We start from the raw sequence: 19,656 nt of genomic DNA, 5'->3' as shown, positions 1-19,656 counted from the left end.
CTGCAGGCTGAGACACACAGCAGCCCTCACACCTCCTGGCAGTTTGTAGGGTGGGCCTTTGGCAGGTATCATGGACAAGCTGCCAGGTCTAGGACTGAGCCAGCAACCTACCCTTCGTATAAGCAAGGATGAAGGGACTCTGCCACTGAGGGGGAGGGATGCAGGGACAGAAGTCCCTTAGGATTCTCCTCTGGTGGGGATCTGCAAAACACTGACCACTAGCTGGTGAGCCTGGGGTCCCTGAACTCTGCAAGCCTCTGTGCCCCCAGAACTGGCACCCTCCTTTACCCTGTGCAGCACTTAGGGGCTCTGTCCTGGATCGTGAAGCAGGAGCAAGAAGGGCTGGAGTTCCTGTCAAGGGGTTGTCTTAATGTCCATGCAGGGCTGTCTAATGGCAGTAGCTGAGATCTCCGTTGGGTCCTGCCGAGCTCTGCTGGGAGGGTTGGGGTGTAGATAACACATCCCTAACCCCATTTCTCAGGTCATGCAGCTATAGTTCCCACCCCCGGCAAGTAATGTGAGGCCAGGAAGGGTCTTGGTCTCCATGCTCCTGGGTTACCAGGCCCAAGTCACATTTACGGTAGCGCTCATCTACCTGGCCCTGGGATTGCAAGGAGACCCTGGCCAGTCCCCACACCTTATCTGTAAATTGGGGAATTCAGAAATTCCCAAGGGAATGCGTATGAAACCTCTAGCAGATCCCAGGACAGGAAGTGCCGAGATGTTTAGTTTTGGTTGTTTTGTTGGCAGCAGCAGTACCCCAGTATGGAGAACTCTGGGCAGGGTGGTCAGGGTCCAGCTACCTTATCCTCACACTCTCCAACCTGTCCGTCCCCTCCTCAGGGGCTCCCAGGCCACCAGTCTCAACAACTAGCGAGAAGGAAGACCGAGGGGACCCAGGGCCAGTCTGGGGCTGCGTCCAGGCTGCCAGACCCCGTATCCACGGAGCCAGCTGAGGGGCAGGAGGCACTAGGGGCCATGCAACAGCCGGGAGCTCGATGAGGGCCTTGCTCCCCTCCCACAGAGGGCAATGCTCTTCCCCAGAAACCGCTTCCTTGGCCAGAGGGACCAACGCCCGGAATGTCTTGGAATGTGCCCACTCTGCAGACCAGACATGAGCACACAACCCTCCACTCTTGGGGGCCCCTTCCTCCCCGGGCCTCTCCCTGTTGAGATGCAGCTCAAGGAGATCAGGCTCTTGGGCGCTGACCCTCTACGCCCCTCCCCCGAGCTCCGCCCTTCGCTGGGGTCACTCTGCGTCCGGCGGGAAGCGGTGTCGTGCGCAGCCCACGCGACACCCCCGAGGAGACCACGAGGTCCCGTGCTCCCGCGGAGCCAGAGCTGCGGCGGCTGTCCCCGGCCAACAGGTTCTTGCACACGACGTGCAGACCCCGCGGACCGGCCAGGAGCACCCGACGCTCCCCGCACCCTAAAGGGCCCTGGGGCGCGGGCACCGCGGCGTGCGGTCCCACGGCTCTCCGCTTCCTCTCGGCAACGCGTCCGGCCGCGGCGCCCTCATTGGCCGCGCGCCCCGCCGTCGCCCATTGGTCCGCGGTCCCTATTTTACATAGACCGCTCTGGGCCAATCGGCGCATGGCGCCTACTTAACATGCACGCCAGCCGCCAGTCAGCGAGCGCGGGGGCCGGGCCACCACGTGCTGTTGCTAAGCTTGGGCTTCTAAATTGTTACTACCGCGGCGGGCCTATCGGAACCGAGCTTAGCATCTGTCAACATTCTCGGCCCGGCCCGAGGCGTTCGGCCAGCTCCCATTGGCCCCGGCCCGGCCCAGCGCCCGCCCCCGGGGCCGGAGCGCCGGCCCCCATTGGCTGCGCCGGCCGCCGCTCGCCCTTATGTGTCAATTTGAGGGCCTGAGGCGGAGGGTGGCGGCCGAGCGCGCAGGGAGTCGGCGGAGCCGGGGAAGTGGGGCCGCCGGGCGCGCGGGGCGGGCGGCGAGCGGAGCCGGCCGGAGAGGGCCGGGCAGCGGCCGCCGCCGTCCCGGAGAGCGCGGGCGCGCTCGTGCGGGCGGACGATGGAGCTGAATTCCCTGCTGATCCTGCTGGAGGCGGCCGAGTACCTGGAGCGCAGGGACCGAGGTAGCGCCCGCGCCCCTTTGTGCGCCGGGCCGCGGGCGGGCGGGCGGCGGCGGGGCCGGGCCGGGGCGGGGCCGCTGACCGCGCCGTGTGTCCGCAGAGGCCGAGCACGGCTACGCCTCGGTGCTGCCCTTCGACGGCGACTTCGCCAGGAAGAAGACAAAGGCAGCCGGCCTGGTGCGCAAGGCCCCGAACAACAGGTACCGCCCCCCGCGCGGCCGCCCCCAAGCCCGGTCCCCGGGGCGCCCCTCAGAGCGCCCCCCTCCGCCGGCCCCGATCCCCGCGCCGCGGCCCCGCCGCCGGCTGCGCGCCCCGGCGGCCAGCCTGGAGGAGGCGCGCCCGGGCCGCGGCCGCAGCCCCGCCCGGCCGGCCCCGCCCGCGCCGTCGCCATCTTCCCGCGGGCCGCGCCTCCTCGGCCTCTCGCGTAAACAGTGCCACGCGTACAGCGCCCGCCGCTCGGGGTCTTCTCCCGCAGCCGCTCCCGCTCCCAAGTTGTTCCGGACTTTTCCGGCCACGAGAAAAGTTGTCGGGGGCACTGGCCGCTGCCGCGCGAGTCCGGGGAAACTGAGGCTTGGAGCACAGCAGCGTGGGATGGCCCGCCCTGGCCTCTGCTGGTCGCGGGAGGGTGGGCCGCGTCTCTCCTGCTGCTGGGCCGAGTACGCCCACCCCCGGGGGACCCAGACGATGAAAGCGCACGGAGGCCCTGCCCTGGGCCCCCACCCCACCGCGGAGTCCACTCTCCTGACCAGTCTGCTGACATTGGTGGAACCGCAGCGACAAGTGCAGGGGCCCCCTCTTTGGGACAGGAGGCCCTTTTGAAGGGGAGCCGGAAGAGGTGCAGGCCGCCGTGCAGCGGCCCTCCCCCACCTCCCTTTTTTTGGCCTTGTTCCCAGGCTGGAGAAGCAGCAAGCTGGGGTGCACATCCCTGCGGAGGAGGGAGGACCCCGAGCTAGGGCTTCGTGGGGTTCCACTCTCCCCGCTGCCATGAGGACCACCCCACACCTGGCAGTGCCTGGGGGCCCGCTTTGGCTCTGGATCATGTCACCAGGCGGGGAGCTGGGCTTGCAGGGGGCTTCAGGGCCCCTTGGCAGAGGGTACGGCTCATTCCTGTGGCCTGCCTGTTCTTGGGAAACAGAAAGGCTGGCACAAGGACCCATCTCCTGTGACGTCCTGGCGCCCTGGGCCTGGCAAGGAGTTGGTTGAGTCTCCATCTGCCCTGGCTGGACGGGCCTCCCAATGCCAGCCCCTGGCCCCCTGCTGAAGATAGTTTGGGAAGAGATATGTGAGGGGGGCACCCTGGCCTCAGGCCTCCTGGATGAGCCAGCCAGGCCCCGCTGTTGGCTCTCACTGCCCCTAAACACCCTGGGGCCCATGGAGAACTCCTGGACATGACCTTGGACTCCCACAAGGTACCCAGAGTTGATAATCAGAATCCCAGTTAAGACTCTGGGGGCTTCGGGGTGCTGAGTGGGCCAGGATCTGCTACTGTTTGCCCAACCCAGGACAGATGTGTTATTTTTATCTGCATGTGAAGGCTGAGGAAACAGGAACAGAGAAATTGAATTCCTTGCCTGGGGCCACCATCCCATCCCTGGGACCCCCATCCTGAGGTGGGGTCCTGGCCTTCTCCATTCTGCCAGGCAGAGACCTTCAGGGCGCTGGGGAGGGCCAAGGTGGTCTCCTGGGCTGCAGTGCTCCTCTCTGCTGTTCCTCTGGGCCCAGACCTGGGGCGAGGACCAAGCAGGGCCTAGAGGATCTGGGGCCCTGACTTGGCTGGCAGGGCAGTGCCACCCTGAAAGGCTTCTTCGTCTCACCATGGTGAGGGAAAAGGATGGGCACTGCTGGGACCAGGGCGAAGAGGGAGCGGGAGGGCAACGTGTGTGTGGGGAGGCCCCACAAGTCCCAGGAAGGGCTGTGGGGGACAGTGGTTCAGCAAGAGGGAACTAGAGCCAGCCTGCTGGGGTGCAGGTTCTTGGAGAACATGGCCAGGAGAATACCTGCTTGGGGCTGCTGACTCAGGGTGTGAGCCAAGGGATGCCAGGAATGTACCTAGCAGAGCCCCAGCCTGGGGTCCCCCCTCTCCCCAGGCCCAAGGAGGGTGTTCTTGGGACCCATGTTACAAACCTGCCATAGGGTATCACAGGCGTCTGGACCTGGGAGGGGCCCCAAGAGGGGCTCTGGGCCTCTCTCCATCCTCCAGCTAGCCAAGGAGTGACCCCCCTCCCTCCAGGATGGGGTCTAGCCTGGCCTGGGAGGGAGTGGCCAGATGCAACTCTCTGTATCGAAGGACACTCACTGACCTTTACCTCATCCACACGTGAGCAGATCTCCAGACCCACATGGAGGGACTGTGGTTCAGACCTTGCGGAGCTGATGGCTCTGCTCCCTCCTGGTCCTGGCCAGTCCCGGCAGAAGTTGAGGCTCCCTGCCTGGCTCATGTGACCAGCAGGCCCTCCAGGCTCTCCTAACACTGCACAGGGAGGCGCTAGGGCTGAGCAGAGGGGAAGTCTTGGGCCCCAGTTGGCTTTGGTGGGGCCATGGACCATGGCAGACCACAGACGCGGGAAGGATGGGCAGGCACTCCGGCTTGTGGGATGGGGATGGGCAACACACTGTTCCTGGAGCAGGAGAGTAAAGGCAGGCAGGCAGAGGTCAGTAGAAGCTCCCGGAAAGAGTGAGGGGTAGGAGACAGAGCACTCAATCTGGGTGTCCCCTGAGGTGGACATAGGAGTGCCTGAGTGCCCTCTGCTCACATGCAAGGCAGCCGGGCAGGCCTAGGAGCCCTGGCTGTCCATGGGGTCCCCACCTGGACTACGAGGATGATGGGGAGCTGGGAGATTGGCCCTGCTGTATTATTGTCCTGCAAGGCATGTGCTGTGGCTCTGCCTGCCAGGGCGCTCAGGACTCTGTACTCCTGTCTGGATGGGCCAGCTGGGCAGAGCTTGAGCAGCAGATAGGCCCCTGTACCCAGACCATGGCCCCAGAGGGAAGTGAGGGCCAGCCTCAGTCTCCCTTCTGCCCATTGGCCTGGGGAGCATCCACGTGGTGGAGGCATCCTTATGTGCTGATCCTTTTGGGGGTGGGTCTCCTCTGTCCCTGGGTGTCCCCAGTGCTACGATGAGCTGTGACGATGCAGGTGGGAGAGACCAGCAGGGTGAGAATGGTGCTCTGGCTGGGTTCAGGCCAGACTACCTCGTGTCTGTGCTCACCTTCCCTTGACTCTCTGTGCTAACTCCCGTAGTTCCAAAGATACCGCTGGCCTCTAGGAGGGGGGAACAGAGAAGGCTGGTGGCTCAGGGCCTGGGAAGTCTGGGGAGCACAGGGTGGGTTAGTCCTAGTACTCCTAGTACCTTCTGGAAGGGGCCTTGGGCCCTCCTGCTGGCCAGAGCCCCCACAGGCCTCCTGAAGTAAGCCGGGTGGCCCTAGGCACCCCTGGATACAGCTGCACCTCTGTGTCTCCTGTCCTTGTCACTCAGTGCCAGGTTCTCCCACCCCCATCTTAACTAGGCAGCCACTCTCCTGCCCTGGCCCTGCCCAGCCTGAGGCATCCTGGGGCCCAGACCCTCTCTGCCACCGTTGGCAGGTCCCCAGGCCCCCAAGTTATGCTGTCATTCCTGTTCTGGTGACCAGGCAGCAGAGTGAGCTCTGTCTTTCTGTCTCTCTAAACAGGTCTTCACACAATGAACTAGAAAAGCACAGGTAAGTAATCCCCTGTCCCCCACTCCTGGTCGCCCCTATGAGCCACCTGATGCATCCCACTTCCCCCCTTCTGCTGTGGGGATGCTGTGGCCACAGCCCCATGCCTCCTGATGTGTCCTGGGTGTGGCCTATGGTGCTGCCAGGCTGGGCCCTTACTGAGGAAGGGTCTGTCTTACAGTGTCAGGCTCTGCTCTCAGGCACTCCTATGCCAGGGGGGTGGAGATGGAGGCCCAGGCGCTGCTCTTGGAAGTTCTGAGTGGGGGGCAGGGCCTTGGAGCAGGACCCCTGTGCTGGGTGATGGTCAGGCCACGCTCTCTGGAGGAGGAGAGCCATATCTAAGCCCCTTCGGGAGCAGCTGGTGAGCCCTTAGGATGCTGGCTTCCAGCCAGGAGGGTTTGGCCCTCTTAGTCTGGGGTCCCCTGCACCCTGGGGCCTGCCTTCCAAGGAGCTCCCGCTGGTCTTGTGCGGAGCCACTGGGAAGGGTACCCAGTCTCTGGCCACATGGGCCTGAGGGGACGCTTTGGCTCAGGGTGGGATCCAGGGGAGCCCCCTTCATGCCCACCTACTGGCTGTGTGTCTGGGTCTGTGCTCGGTCCTCTGGGGAGTAGGAGGGCTTGGGGAGTGAAGCAGGGCAGGGCAGCACTGTTGACGGAGCTAGGTCCCAGGGCCCCTCCCTGGCTGACCCCGGCTTGGGTGCTGCAGGCCTGGCTCTACCCTCAGGGGCTCCGTCACCCTGGGCCTCCTCTGAAGTAGGGACAAGGCACAGATAGGTTTAGCCCTGCAGACAGGGACCCTCCTGGATCTCAGTGGGGTGGTGGGAGCTGGGGGTGGGTACAGAGGCCCTGAAGGCAGGAGCTGTGGTGCCAGGACCAAGGGATGGCACATGGTAGCTTCTTCTTGAGCTTTGCTCCCATCTGTGAAATGGGCCAGCTCTTTGCGCCCTTCTTGGGTCAGCGTGGGAGGGGGGCTTCTGCATACAGCTGAACTCGCAGCCTGCTCTGGGAAGGCTTGGAGTTTGGCCAGTTCTGTGTGTCCTCTGCCTGCCCCTGCTCTAAGCCTACGGCAGCACCAGCTTCCGCTCCCCTGGGATTCGGCCCTTAGTTGGGCGGGCGCTGGGCAGGGACAGGACGCAGTGTTCTCTGGAGGAACCGTACTTCCTGGACTGGTCCTGTGTTTGAGGGACTCCCGGGAGGCCATGGAGGTGGGGCAGGTGCAGGGGCCCCGAGAGCCAGGCAGGCCCCAGGCTTGCTCCCTAGCTGGAGGAGGTGGCCAGTCTCCACTGGGACTGGGGAGCCTGGACAGGCACATGGGGGGGTGTTTTGGAGAAGGCTTCCTGGGGTGGTGCCTGGAAGACAGCCCCTCATGCAGACAGAGGGGACGAGGCCGAGGGAGGGTGGGTGCCAAGGGCATGGCAGCCTGTAGAGAAGGACAGGTTGCTAGCCTTTGGCCCCTACAACTGCCCCTTGACTCTGGCCTTGGCCTCAGTCACCTTCTACCAAAGCTCGCCCTGATAGGCTGGGCCTTGGGGTCTTTTTGAGACACAGAAGCTGGATAGATGGGTGACTTGAGATCTCTGTCCACTCCCCCATCCCAGTGCAGGGTCCTGTTCCTGGCTGGCCAGTAGGCAGCTGTGGACAGCCATGAGGAGCCCCTGGTGGGGACTGGGGTCATGGCTGTGCCTGTGGCTGCCCAGCGCTGATGCAGGATGCTGCTGGCCACTGGCCACAGGAAGGAAAGAAGCACTGGCTGGGTCACCCGGCCAGCTCCGGGAAGGGGGGTGCGCAGGCCCTGGACGTCGCCTTCCCTGGAGGTGTGCCTCCATTGGGCCTGTGGGGTTTCCCCTTGCCTGTTCTTTGAGCCAGCCTGGTCACCCTGAGGCCTGTGTAGCCTGGCCCTGATCCTCCTCCCAGGCCTCCTGTCCCCCCTCGTAGGAAGCAGTTCCTGCGGGTCTGCTAAGGCTGGCACTCCGCTGCTGACCCCAGGCCCGGCGGCCACGGAGGTCAGGTGCTCCCAGGCAGGGTGAGGCTCCTGGCCCCCAGCTCCAGGCTTCAGCCTTTGTGGGTGGATGGGGAGCCCCCACCACCTAGCACAGGGGCTCACAGTCTTTATAAATCCCCTGACAAGTAGAAGGTGCAGGTGAGCAGAAGGGGCAACCGGGGCTGTGTTTGCCCCCCTGCCCCCCACCCCAGCGCCTGCTGCACCCCTCAAGGGAGCCACAGTTCACTGCGTCTCCCTTTTCTCCGAGCAGCCAGGCCTGGGGTGGCTTGGTGCGTGGACGTGCAGATACTGGGGGACGTGGCTCAGGAGCTCTGGGTCTTCATCCCGGGAGCGGGGGTGGGGGCTCGTGGTGAGAAGCTAGGAAGGACCTGTGCCCAAAGCTGGGCTGTGGCCGACAGCCAGAGACCGAGCTGCTGTTAACACTAATGCAGTGATTCCCAGAGGCAGGTCCTGCCTCCTGAATCCCACAGGCTTCCTTCAGGAAGTGGTGAATTTCCAAAGCTCCCAGGAATGCCAGGACAGCCACAGGGCGCTGGCAGTGGGCCGGGGGCACTGTGGCAGCCTCGGAGGAGGGCTTAGCTGGAGCCAGAGTAGTCCCAGGCGGCAGGGCCTCAGCACCCCCTCCCGCTCCCCACAGGGGCAGACCACCCGGGGCCGACAAGGGTGGGGACCTGCCCAGGCCCCCACGGCCGGCACTTGGCAGAACTGGGTCCTGGCCCCACCGAGGCTGCAGTCCTGGCCAAGTGCCCCGGGGACTCGGGCGGCCGCATTGTCTAGTGCTCAGCATCACACGGGGATGGTCCTGCAGACTGTCTTTGTCCCTTGAGGAGCCTCTGCTTTAGGATTTCTAAAGCAGTCTGTCCACGTCTATGATGGATGCTCGGGGGACCCCGGTGCCCCTCCTCCCCAGAGAGAGCCACCCTAGGTGGGTGGGAGGCCACCTGCGCCACCCTCCCCCCCCACGGATACTAATGTGGATAAGAAGGGGACCTTCTTATCCGCTGTTTCATAACTTGACCTTTCACCTGCCACCACGCGAGCGCTGTCCTCTGTCGGTGCCTTCGCCACCGCTGCTTTCCCTGTGCCGACACTGACACGCGGCTGTGCTGCCCGTGCTCTTAGCTGTGGCCTCTGCTTCGTGGCCCACGGCCCTGCAGCACACCTTGTCACCCTGGGGTGCTGACCAAGGTTTCAAGTCTCTGCCATGGCCATTGGGTGCGTGGTCCCTGTTTGCTCCCCTCCCCCAGTGACCCCACGACGCGTGGCCGACCACACACTGGCTAGCCCCACAGCCAGCCGGTCTTGGCAGACGGGCCTGGATTACGGCCTCCCCCGTGGGGCTTGGGTTTCCTCATGGGCTACGCGGCCTACTGGGTTTCATGTTAGCTTAGTGCTCTGTGTTCTGCAGCTTGCCTGTGTGTGTCCTTCGCCCATTCCACAGTAAGATACTCCTCTTTTTATTTTCGATGTGTATGAGCTCAAAATGTCACAAATACTAACCGTTTGTCTTTTATGTGTATTACAGATATTTTTCCGCTGTTATTTGTCTTTTAGCTGTGTTTTTTCTTTCTTGTACAAATTCTCTTTCTGATTGTAAAAGTAATATGTGGTATTTTATTTTAGCATAGAAAGCCTGAAAATACAAAAACAAAAAACCATAAAGCTAAAGAAATAAACGTTGCCAACCGTGTCACCCGGAGACGCATGCCTCCTGTTCTTCATTGTGTCCTGTTGCGTCTCTCGTGTGCGTCTGCTGTTTGAGTTTCTTAAACAGTATTGGGTCCCTTGTCACCTAGGTGGTTCCGTAAGCTGATCACTTGTGATGCGAGAATGTGGAGTACACCAAAGTGATGGTGGGACTCGGGGTACTTTTCATTTATTTTTCTTTGTCTTGATTTACATAAGCACGTACTGCTTATGTAAGCAGTAGATCGTTAGAATTGCCATTTGCTGATGGGCAAGCCCCCCGCAAGCCATGAACTGGGTATGGGGGGCAGGATAGCAGGGCCCACAGTGGGAGGGTGGCTCCCCGGCTGGTGAGCCCCTCCTTGCGCACGGAGCAGGGTTGGCAGCCTGCCCCAGTGTTCCTGGCCCTGTTTTCAGTGGGGGCAGCAGGCAGGGTTCTGGAGCCCCTTGGAGTTGGGGGAGCAGAGGTTCCCAGAGTCCAGGTGGCCCTGCTGGCGTGCCCCCTCCCCAGCCCTGTCTTCGTGTGGAGGTGGGAGTTCTTCTCTCAAAGTCCTCCAGCCTTGAGGCAGAGCGCAATCTCCGTCCCATGTCCTGGAGGTTCTTGTGGACGACTTCTAGGTCCTAGGGTGCTGTGGGCTGGGGGGCTGGGGGGGAGTTACTCTGTCCGTGGGAGGGTGCCACAGGGGCCTGGGTGACAGACATGGGGCCTTCCTTCTGCAGAGAGGGGCTGTTTTCACGGCTCTGCCAACAGGCTCCTGCCCGCACCTGGCTGCCCCTTCTCTAGGGCCTTGGGTGCCCCCTCAGTCCGCTGTCCTCCCAGGCTCTGCAGCAGCAGGGGGCTGTGGATGGGCAGGGCTCTGGCAGGTCGGGGACGGGATGATAGCCAGGAGTTGGTGAGGGAAGGGGTGAGTGGGCCAGCAGGCCGTCAAGGCCTCACGCAGATAACCCCCTGCCCTCCAGGAGATTCTCAGAGCTGCGGCTGGGCCTCCCGCAGAGGCAGGGAGGGTCTGGCATGTGCATGTGGCAGAGGCCCCCCAGCCATCCTGGTGGACAGAATGTGTTTTGGGGTGAGCTGTGGCCACCCCTGGAGTCTCTGCCAGCCTGCCCTCCCACATGGATGAGCCAGGAAAGGTGGTGATTCTGATGGGCGGGACCCGGGCCAGAGCCCCTTGCCCAAGGCCCCTGTGTGAACAGTGTCACTGGGTCTTATGAGGGTGGTTGGGTGAAGATCTGCGTTTGTCTGCATGGTCACAGGGACAAAATTTGGAAGGAAGCAGCCTCCTCTCAGGGGCACCAAACTCAGGGTGGGAGGGGGCTGCTCCTTGGCCCTCCCTGACCCCAGTAGACTTGTGTTTCTGTGGTGACATGACCAGAGACCACCCTGAACTTGACAAAGTGGAATGCCAGTCTTGCCTGGGGTCCCCTGGGCCTCTGGGAGCAGCCTGAGGAAGGCACTAATCTCACCGCCGCAGGTCGTCCCCTGGCCTCCTGGGTGTCCCATGGTGGGTGGTGACTGCAGGGCGAGCCAGGGCTCTGAGGCCGTGCCCCGAGGGCTGTGCTGGGCTGGCTGGCTACCTGGGCCCCAGCTCTGTCTCAGGGAACCCAGAAGGCAGGTAGCTGGCTCTTTGGGGGATGCTATCAGCCAGGCTGGGAGGGGAGCCCTGGAGAGGGACCCTCAGCAGGTCAATGCAGGAGTCTGGCTGGCCGCCTCTCATGTCCCCAGACCTCTCAGGCCTGCTGCTGCCACCGCTGTTGTCCCCCTGGCTCTGCCTCCCTGCCTTGACGGTTCTGTGCGTTCTCTTTCAGACGAGCCAAACTAAGGCTCTATCTGGAGCAGCTCAAGCAACTGGTGCCCCTGGGCCCCGACAGCACCCGCCATACCACGCTGAGCCTCCTGAAGCGGGCCAAGATGCACATCAAGGTGAGCAGGGTGGCACCCCTACCACGGCCTCAGCTGGCCCCAGCCCATCCTGTACACCCCAGGGAGGGACCAGAGGCCTGACGGGGAGCCGCCTGGGGTAGTAGGGGCTTGGGGATGCTGAGGGTGGAGGGGCGCACAGGCACCTGCTGGGTTTTATCGAGAAGTGTTGGAGGGGTGGAGGAGGTAGCCATGCCGGGCTGGGAGAGGTGAAGGGGTGGGTGCAAATGGCCCCTGGAACCCTGGGCTGTGGAAGAGAGATGGTGGCAGGAAGGGCAGGAGGGGAAGTGGGCAGCCCAGGGGTGTTGGGAGGTTCTGGGTAGAGGGTGGGGTTGGTCTCCTCGGGCTGACAGAGAGGGTAGATGGAGTGAGCTGCTGTTGGGGGTGGGTGGGCCTCGAGACCACCTGCTGGTTTGGGAGTCGAAGGTCCCTCGAAGGACCCCTCAGAGCCTCCGAGCCAGCACAGGCAGAGGCGCCTTGGGGCAGGGTGGTGGGAGCTTGGAGAGAAGCACAAGCAGGCCTGGCCGAGCAGAGTGCTGCCCTCAGGGACAGGCGGGGGTGGGGGGAGATAGCCACAGTATGGGGGGCAACGGGGGCAAGACCACTGAGGGCAGGCTGTCCTCCAGGAGGCCGCGCCAGCCCAGGGCCCCCACGTGACTTGGCTTGGCCAAGTTGGGTCATGGCTATGGGTCTTCTGGAGCTGGTTAGCAGATGCAGAGCATGGACCTGGGAAGTGGTGCCTTCCGTAACCCCTGGCAAGTCGGGGGGCGGACTGCGGGGCTGGGGTGGGGTGAGAATCTGCTCTGCCCAGGTCTCTAGGCCCCAGTTCCTGGTCCTGGTCTGGCGGGTGGTCCCCCCACCCCCACCACTCACAGCACCCCCACCCGCAGAAACTGGAGGAGCAGGACCGCCGGGCGCTGAGCATCAAGGAGCAGCTGCAGCGGGAACACCGCTTCCTGAAGCGGCGGCTGGAGCAGCTGTCCATGCAGAGTCTGGAACGCGTGCGCACAGACAGCACGGGCTCCGCCGTCTCCACGGACGACTCTGAGCAAGGTGGGCATCTTGGAGCGCCCTGGGGGGAGATGGGAAGGGGGTGGGCTTGGCTGAGGAGGCGGCCCTGGGGAGGCTGGGGACGACAGCAGATGCAACGAGCGCTCAGAGTGTGGTTGCCTACGGGATGGACGAGGAGGTTGAGGCATGGAGGGCAGCAGGCCTGAGCTGCGGGCTCCCTGTTCCTCCCTAAGCCATGGACCCGGAGCCCTCACACCCCCATCCCCGAAGCCTCTGCTGTTTTCACTGAGGTCAGCCCTGGCTTTGAAGGGAGCCCCGGCTGGCACCTCCATTGCTGATCCTGCCTCTTCTGTTCTCCCCAGAAGTGGACGTAGAGGGCATGGAGTTTGGCCCCGGAGAGCTGGACAGTGTTGGCAGTAGCAGTGATGCGGACGACCACTACAGCCTGCAGAGCGGCGGCTGCGGCGACGGTGGCTACAGGCCCCCCTGCCGGCGGCCTGGCCGCCCCGGCCTTTCGTAGGCCCGGTGCCCTCGGCTCCTCAGCCCGCCTGCCGACCCGGCCAAGTGCGCCAGCCCTCCAGTCCTCGAAAGCCTCTCCACGGGCCCGCTGCCGTGCTATTCTGGAAGCTCCAGCTGCCACCCGGGCTGCCCGCCTCCGCCCGCCTGCCGGTCAGGGCCCACAGCGCCGCCCATCCCTCCCAGCTGGGCAGGGACCCCTGCAGGGAGATGGGGCCCAGCTCCCACGTCCCGGAGCCCAGCGTAGCTGCCCACGGTCTGTTCTCAGATTCCTAATCATTCCAGAAGTATTAAATATCATTGCTGCAAATCTCGGCGGGCACCGTGTGAGGGGCTTAATGACCACTGCGGGGAGCTCAGACCCCAACCCTGGATCCCAGGAGAAAGGAGTGGACCGAGGAAGGAAGGAAGGAAGGCGTGGCTCTCCGTCCATCTGTCCATCTGTCTGTCAGTCCACATAGGCTCCTGAGGCCTGGACAGAGGGACCCATGAAGGGCGGGACTCGGGTGAGCACCCTGGGGCAAGTGGGTGGAGAGGGGCCTTTGCACCCTATAGGTGTCAGGAGCTAGGGCTGGATTCCTGGGGGCAGGCCAGGCCACCCCGCCCCAAGCTGGGCAACTTCTGCTCTGGTAGGTCCCTCAGATGTACACACGCACATGCCTAGGCACACACGCACACATGCCCACACGCACACATGCAGACACATGGGCTCTGGACCCAGAGGGCACACGTCTTGGGGAGGTCGGCCTTCAAGGCTCGTTTGGGCACATGCTGGCCCTGGGCCTGTGTGTGGCTCCTCCCCCAGCCTGGCTCCCCTGCCCGGTCTGCACTGGGCGGGGGGCTCCACTCCCAGGGGCTGGGGTGCACTGGGGCAGCTGCCTGAAGCTACAGAGTCCTCAGGAGGCTTTCTCATCTACCTTTAAAAAATTTTTTTTTGCTGCACTGCCCAGCAGCCCCGAATGGGGCTCCCAGTAGAGAGGCTTTTTCCCCAAAACAAGAGAAATGTTTTTAAAAAGAGAAAAAAGCTCTAAGGACTCCCCGCCAAGTGACATCAGCATGTGCTGCCTCAGTTTCCTGAACGAGATTTTTGTACTCTATTTTCCTAGCCATTGTTGTGTCCTTGTTTGCTGAGGGGTGGGAGCGACCCAGCGTCTCAGGGACTCGTCTTGTCTGTCACCGTTGTCCAAGTGTGCCTTGTGTCCCGTGTCTGGCCCCGCCCCACCCACCACCACCAGCATCTCCCTTGTGGCCCAAGGGGTGCCCCTCGCCCACCCCGCAGGTGCCCTCCTAGCTTTCTCCCGGGCGGCAGCCCCTCCTGGCAGCCATGGCTTTCTGTGGGTGAGAGACTGCCGGGCCAGTCAGGGGTCGTGGGGACAGCTCTCTGTCACCTGGCCCCGTTGTTTGGGGCCTGCCGGGCAGCCTGGCCTCATGGTCTCCCCTGTCCCCAGCTTGACCCTTCCCTGCTCCCCCAGCTTGGGCCGAGGGCTCCAGATTTCAGATATGCAGTTGATGGAGATACCCCTTCCCCCTGGGTAGCTGGGCTTGGGCATTAGGCAGCTTCTCCTGGCCTTTTGTTCCCAAAGTCTTTGTCCGCACAGCAGTATTTGGGTGGCGTGCTGTGGGGCTGGCCCGCAGCTGCGTCTGCTTCCCTCTCTGGTGCGTTGTACCCAATTTCTGGATTGTGGAGAAAGTTCGTGTTTGTTTTTGGTCACGCTGATGGACACCCCGGGGCGGGTGGCCTCCTGAGGTAGAAAGCGGTCCTTGGAAGCAGCTCTGGCACAGAACCTGCCCTGCAGGGGCTCTGGATGACACGTGGAGAGCAGCCCCGCGGGAGGCAGAACACGAACTGGGGAGATTGTCCTGATATCTTGCTGGTGGTTGCAAGGAAAACGATTCTATCAGCATCTCCTTCCAGCTTCCCTGGGGGTCCGGAGCCCAGACTGGCTTCTCCCGTCTGCCAAGCGTGCCACATGGTGCTTCTTGTGAGCACCCAGCCGGCTCTGAGCAGGGTAGGAGAGCCCGAGTAGAAGATCCCGCTGCAGGAGACACAAGTCTAGGGCTCTGAGATAGTGTGCACTCTCAGATCTTAAAGCACTAGCTCCCCCAATAGCTGGCAGCTCTGCTCCCACCCCAGCCAGCAGAGTCCTCCCTGGATGACCAGCTGGGGCCCTCAGCTGACCTTCCTGGCAGTTCAGCCCGTGGCTTTACAGGCCATGGTTCCCATGTGGGCCGAGGAGTTGACCTCACTGGCCACCTAGGGGCACTGTGGTCTGGAGGCCCCTCCCCTAGCCAGGGTCCAGTGCTAGGGGTTGCTCACACATGCTTTTGCCCCGCTCCCCCCAGCTCCCTGTCTTTTGCATAGGTTAGCTGGTGCTGGTGGCCAGAGACCCAGAGGGGGCCCAGCTGAGGCCATGTTGGATAACAGCATCGCGGAATCTATAGGAAGCAGATGGGACCCAAACAGGGCTGCGGGGGAGTCTGTGACCTCTATCCATATGCCCTCCAACACCTGTGTCGGCTACTGTGGCCCTCAGTGGCTAAGGTTTGGGTCCCCACCCTCACTGGGAGTTGACCCTACACCAGGCCACCACTGCCCCAGTGCAGACCCAGCTCGCTGGGGAGACTTCAAGACAGCTGCTTCTCCTTGGAGCTCTGGGCCTGCCTCTGTAGTTGGGGTCTTGGAGGCCCAGCACCCCAGCCTCCTCTCCAGGGCTGATGGACCCGTGCGCCCAGCTAGAGCCCTGAGGGCCCCCGCCCTCCTGTCTGCCCCAGACAATCCCCATTTGCTGAGTGAGGCAGGCTTCCCCCATTCTCCCACCCCCTGCCTCTCTCTGGGCCAGTTAACCTAGGGCTCCCTCCCCATGGCCATGTACACAGAACTCTGACCCCAGACCCCATATAGGGCAGGTTCTGTGCCAGAGTCTGGGGCTGCCCAGGGGGGGCCTGGTGCTGGCCAGGTCCATGCATCACAAGATCCTCGCCGGAGAGAATTGGGTCACCCACCTGCCTGTTTACTGGGAGGGACTGTGCTGTACCGTTCTGTCTTTGTAATATAAATACAGATTTTTATACCTCATCCCTCTGGCTTCCAGTTCTTTCCATCACCATGTTTGGCTCCCCTCCCCTCAGCCTCCATGGGGAGCCTGAGCCCACTGGTGACCTTGGCAGCCTTCACTGCCCTGTCCCCAGCTTCTGCTTTCGGGGAGGCCCAACAGACCGCGGTCCTTCCCCACTGCCAACCAGCCACCACGGAGACATCACCTTCGCTGCTGCCTCCCTGGACAGTCACAACTGGAGTTGAATGAAAGTGGAACCCCACCCCGCCCCCACCATCTGCCAACCAGGTGCCCTTGCTCCCAGCCTTCTGACTTCGCTCCTGGCCCTGGGGTGGGGGCACTGTCTTGTGAGGACAGCTTGGCCCATGGGGTGGTCAGCCTTAGAGTAGACAGCAGGTGTTCTTAGCCATGTGCGCTTTCCACATGGCTGCTGTTGGCTGGCAGGGGTACCCCCTGAGTAACCTTCCTTGGACCTGTCCTTGGCGTCCCCAGAATATCCCAGGCATGGCCTCTGCCTGCAGCTGTGCAGGGTGGGGGTGTGAAATGGTGTGGTCCCAGCACAAGGCAACTAGGGGACAAAATGCTCCGGTAGTGGGGAGATGGGTAGCCAGAACAAGACTTCCTCCCCCCACCCTTGGGGCGCGACAGCACACTGGAAATGGCTCAGTGATCCCCTCCAGCAGGTTCTGGGGTGTCTGGGAGAGGACCTGCACCGACCTCCACCCCCCCCCCCCAGCAGGAAGCAGCACTCACCTCTTGAACTTGGACGAGTCCCCTGGGAGCACCTCTGGAAAACAAGGGAATTCCTACTGAGAACACAGCTGGGCTTGGGGTGCGAATATAAATGAGCGACTTTTAAATTCCAAATATTGCTAGGACTTTAAATCACCACCACCTTTTATGGAGCTCAGTAGGGCTCCAGCAGCTGTGCTAAGCGCTCTGTGAAATCAGAGCCCGCTGTCCTCACGCTCGGCCCATCTCAAAGACGGAAAACTGAAAACTGCTGCTCTGAGCAGGTACCTACCTTCCCCAAGTCATCCCTTGAGTCTGGGGGTGCCTAGGAACGGACCCTGGTCCTCAGGGAAAGCCTTCTGGCCACCAGATTCGATCTCCATATTCTGCCTGGATTATAGGCAGCGCCCCTCAAGGGGGACGCCTGCCTCCATGTCAGCCTTCCTGCCCAAGCTCTTGTTGGCAGGCAGAAGGACCTCAGGTGGTCTTGTTGTCCCCACCCCCAAAGCCTTCAGAATGAATCCCAGGGGACTGCTTTCTCCCCATCTGCTCCTACACCTTCAATGCTTGCTTCCCTCTCTGGCCCTTGCTCCCTTCCATCCCAACGCACTCACCAGCCCCCCATCTCCCAGTCCCCTCTCTGACCTCCTCCTATGGGTCTTCCCATCACACTTCTGCTAGGATTAGCGCCCCCAAAAGTGGGTGGCAAGGCTCTTTTCATGCCATTTCCTTTCCACCGTTCCCAGTCCCTAGCTACCCAGACCCCTAGTGCAGGCTAACTGCATGAGGATCTTTCCAGAACGTAAATGGGATTATGCCACTTGCCCGTTTAGCTCCCAGTGGCTCTCAACTGCCTCCTTGTTGCCTTCTGCCTCCTCAGCCTGTCTGGAGGGTCTTCATGAGCTCCTGAGCCCCCCCTATCAGGCCCCTCACTGCCCCCTTCTTCAGAACCCCTTTACTCCCAAACTCCACCCATCCCCAGTTAAACGATCTTGGTGAGCCCCTGCCCCCAACCTGTTCCTGAGTTTTTACTTTTGTTACATGAATATCAATGTGATAGAAGACAGAATCACTTTCTTCACACCCTCTTCCTTGATACCCTCTGCTTTCTTCTGACTAGGCAGGATTAATAGGAAGAGTGGAAGTGCCACTTTCTTGCTCAGCTACATGCTGAGAGTCACCCCCTCTCTGGCCCTCCTGGCTCCAGGTTCTGCCCTCAAGGCAGCTCTCAGCCCCTCCAGGAGCCAGCTTGCTCCTGCTCTCCCCCAGGCCCAGGAGCCTCCCAGCATCCGTCTCTGGCCACCTTTTTGTCACTTTTGTTACTAAGAATGTCACTCCTCTGCCTGGAAAAGCCCCCGACTCCTCTTGTTGTTTGAAGAATGGAGCCCTGCCCATGCCCAAACCTGCATCTAAAAATAAGTGATCTTTAACATCAGACTTTTATCTAGTATTAACTATCTAAAAACATATTGTCCAGAACCTAAAATACTTTTTAGTATCAGCAGGAGAAAGATTTCTACAGGAAGGAGAAGAGAAAAAGCAATCTGCGAGCCCACCATGGCTCACAGCTGGGCGTGGACGCTGCTGAGGGCCTGGCCTGCCCCTTCCACCAAGGCTCATCTGTGGGTTCCCTTCATCTTTCGACTGTAAGGACCCCACTAAAACCCCGAACAATTTTGATTGGAGCAAAGAAACCTCATCTTGGAAGTAAGTGTAATCGTTTTGCTTCTTCAATCCCAAGTGCAGCCGAAGTACAGGAATGCCCCGATGAGATTTCAAAGCCAGCTTCGGGGGCTTCATGATTAAGCCCACTGTATGTTGTTGTACTCTGGGAGCTAATAACATCGCGATTTCCACTTTATGTTTTTATGGATTTATTTATTTATTTTTTGGCCCCACAAACATCTTTCAAACTAATAATCATGGTCAGTAATTCAAAGTCATACGGAGAATATGTGGGCCCAGGAAATGACCCAGGAGTTGCACTGAAATGTAGGATTCTAGAACAGCTCCCTATGCCTTATCCTCCTGTCCCTTACCCTCCTGTCCCACCGGGATCTTTCCAAAAAGCAGCCCCTTCTCCTCTAAGTTCCTCTTCACAGTCTATAAACATCCCCAAGTTCCTCTCATCTGAAAACAAAACAAACCCAAACCCTTCCCTCACCCCCTCCCCAGGGTCATTCTGCTCATCTCTCTCCCCCAAACTTTGCCTCCTCAGCGAAATGTCCTAAGGCGCTGTCTGCACAGTCTCCACTTCCTCCCAGGCGGCTGGACTCCTGTGGGTGGGGGGAGGCACGAGTCCCCATCCCTGCCCCCCAGGTCAGTGGCCAAGGGGAGTTCTCCTGGTCCATGGGCTCCAACCTTGCTTCTGAGCTCACCAGTCTCCTCCCTGGTCCAGTCCCAGCTTATTTCAGGCAGGATATCAATCTGAATTTTTTCCCCTGTAATCTTTGCTTTTCAGATCATTTTAGGCTTTATTGCCTTTCAGAAGAGAAAAATAAAAAAAAAAAAAAGGATTAATAAGTATCTTCCACTCAAAATGCATCCATGATTTCTGCCTTAGACCATTCTTTTTTTTTCCCTCCCCGTAAAAAGATTAAGAAAAATTATTCAGAAAGACTTCTGCCCTTCTACTGTCCCCCGAGACTACTTCGTCTCCGACAAGCCACCTTCAGGTCATTGGATGCTGGAGGTGGAGAGAACCGACTCTGGGGTAAGGACAGGGCCGGAAGCACGTACATCGGGAGGTCAGTCTGTGGAAGACTGGGGAGGGAAACGACTGGCGGTAGGGATGCAAGTGGCGGCGGCCGCACGCCGAGGGCAGCCCCGCAGGTGTGACCCCTCCGGGCTGTAGGTGTGACCGCTCCGGCCTGTAGGGCACCGGCCAGGTGCGCATGGACTGCGCAGGCGGGGTGCAGGGGTCTCCCCACTCGTGGACTGACCATCCAC

At 61.4% G+C, this 19,656-nt stretch overlaps 1 protein-coding gene across 1 annotated transcript; it reads left to right on the top strand.

The window, feature by feature from the left end:
• Nucleotides 1-1,898: 1,898 nt before the first annotated feature.
• MXD4 (MAX dimerization protein 4) lies at nucleotides 1,899-14,009 on the top strand. Its single transcript, XM_080796189.1, has 6 exons — nucleotides 1,899-2,094; nucleotides 2,192-2,291; nucleotides 5,761-5,790; nucleotides 11,281-11,395; nucleotides 12,283-12,445; nucleotides 12,766-14,009. The coding sequence occupies exons 1-6, from the start codon at nucleotides 2,031-2,033 to the stop codon at nucleotides 12,921-12,923; spliced, it is 630 nt and encodes a 209-aa protein (XP_080652315.1). The 5' UTR covers nucleotides 1,899-2,030; the 3' UTR covers nucleotides 12,924-14,009.
• Nucleotides 14,010-19,656: the final 5,647 nt, after the last annotated feature.

Source organism: Martes martes, assembly GCF_963455335.1.
Source record: "Martes martes genome assembly, chromosome: 2".
NCBI lineage: Eukaryota > Metazoa > Chordata > Mammalia > Carnivora > Mustelidae > Martes > Martes martes.
The sequence above is the reverse complement of the archived record's forward strand: the minus strand, read 5'-3'. Positions and strand labels throughout refer to the sequence as shown.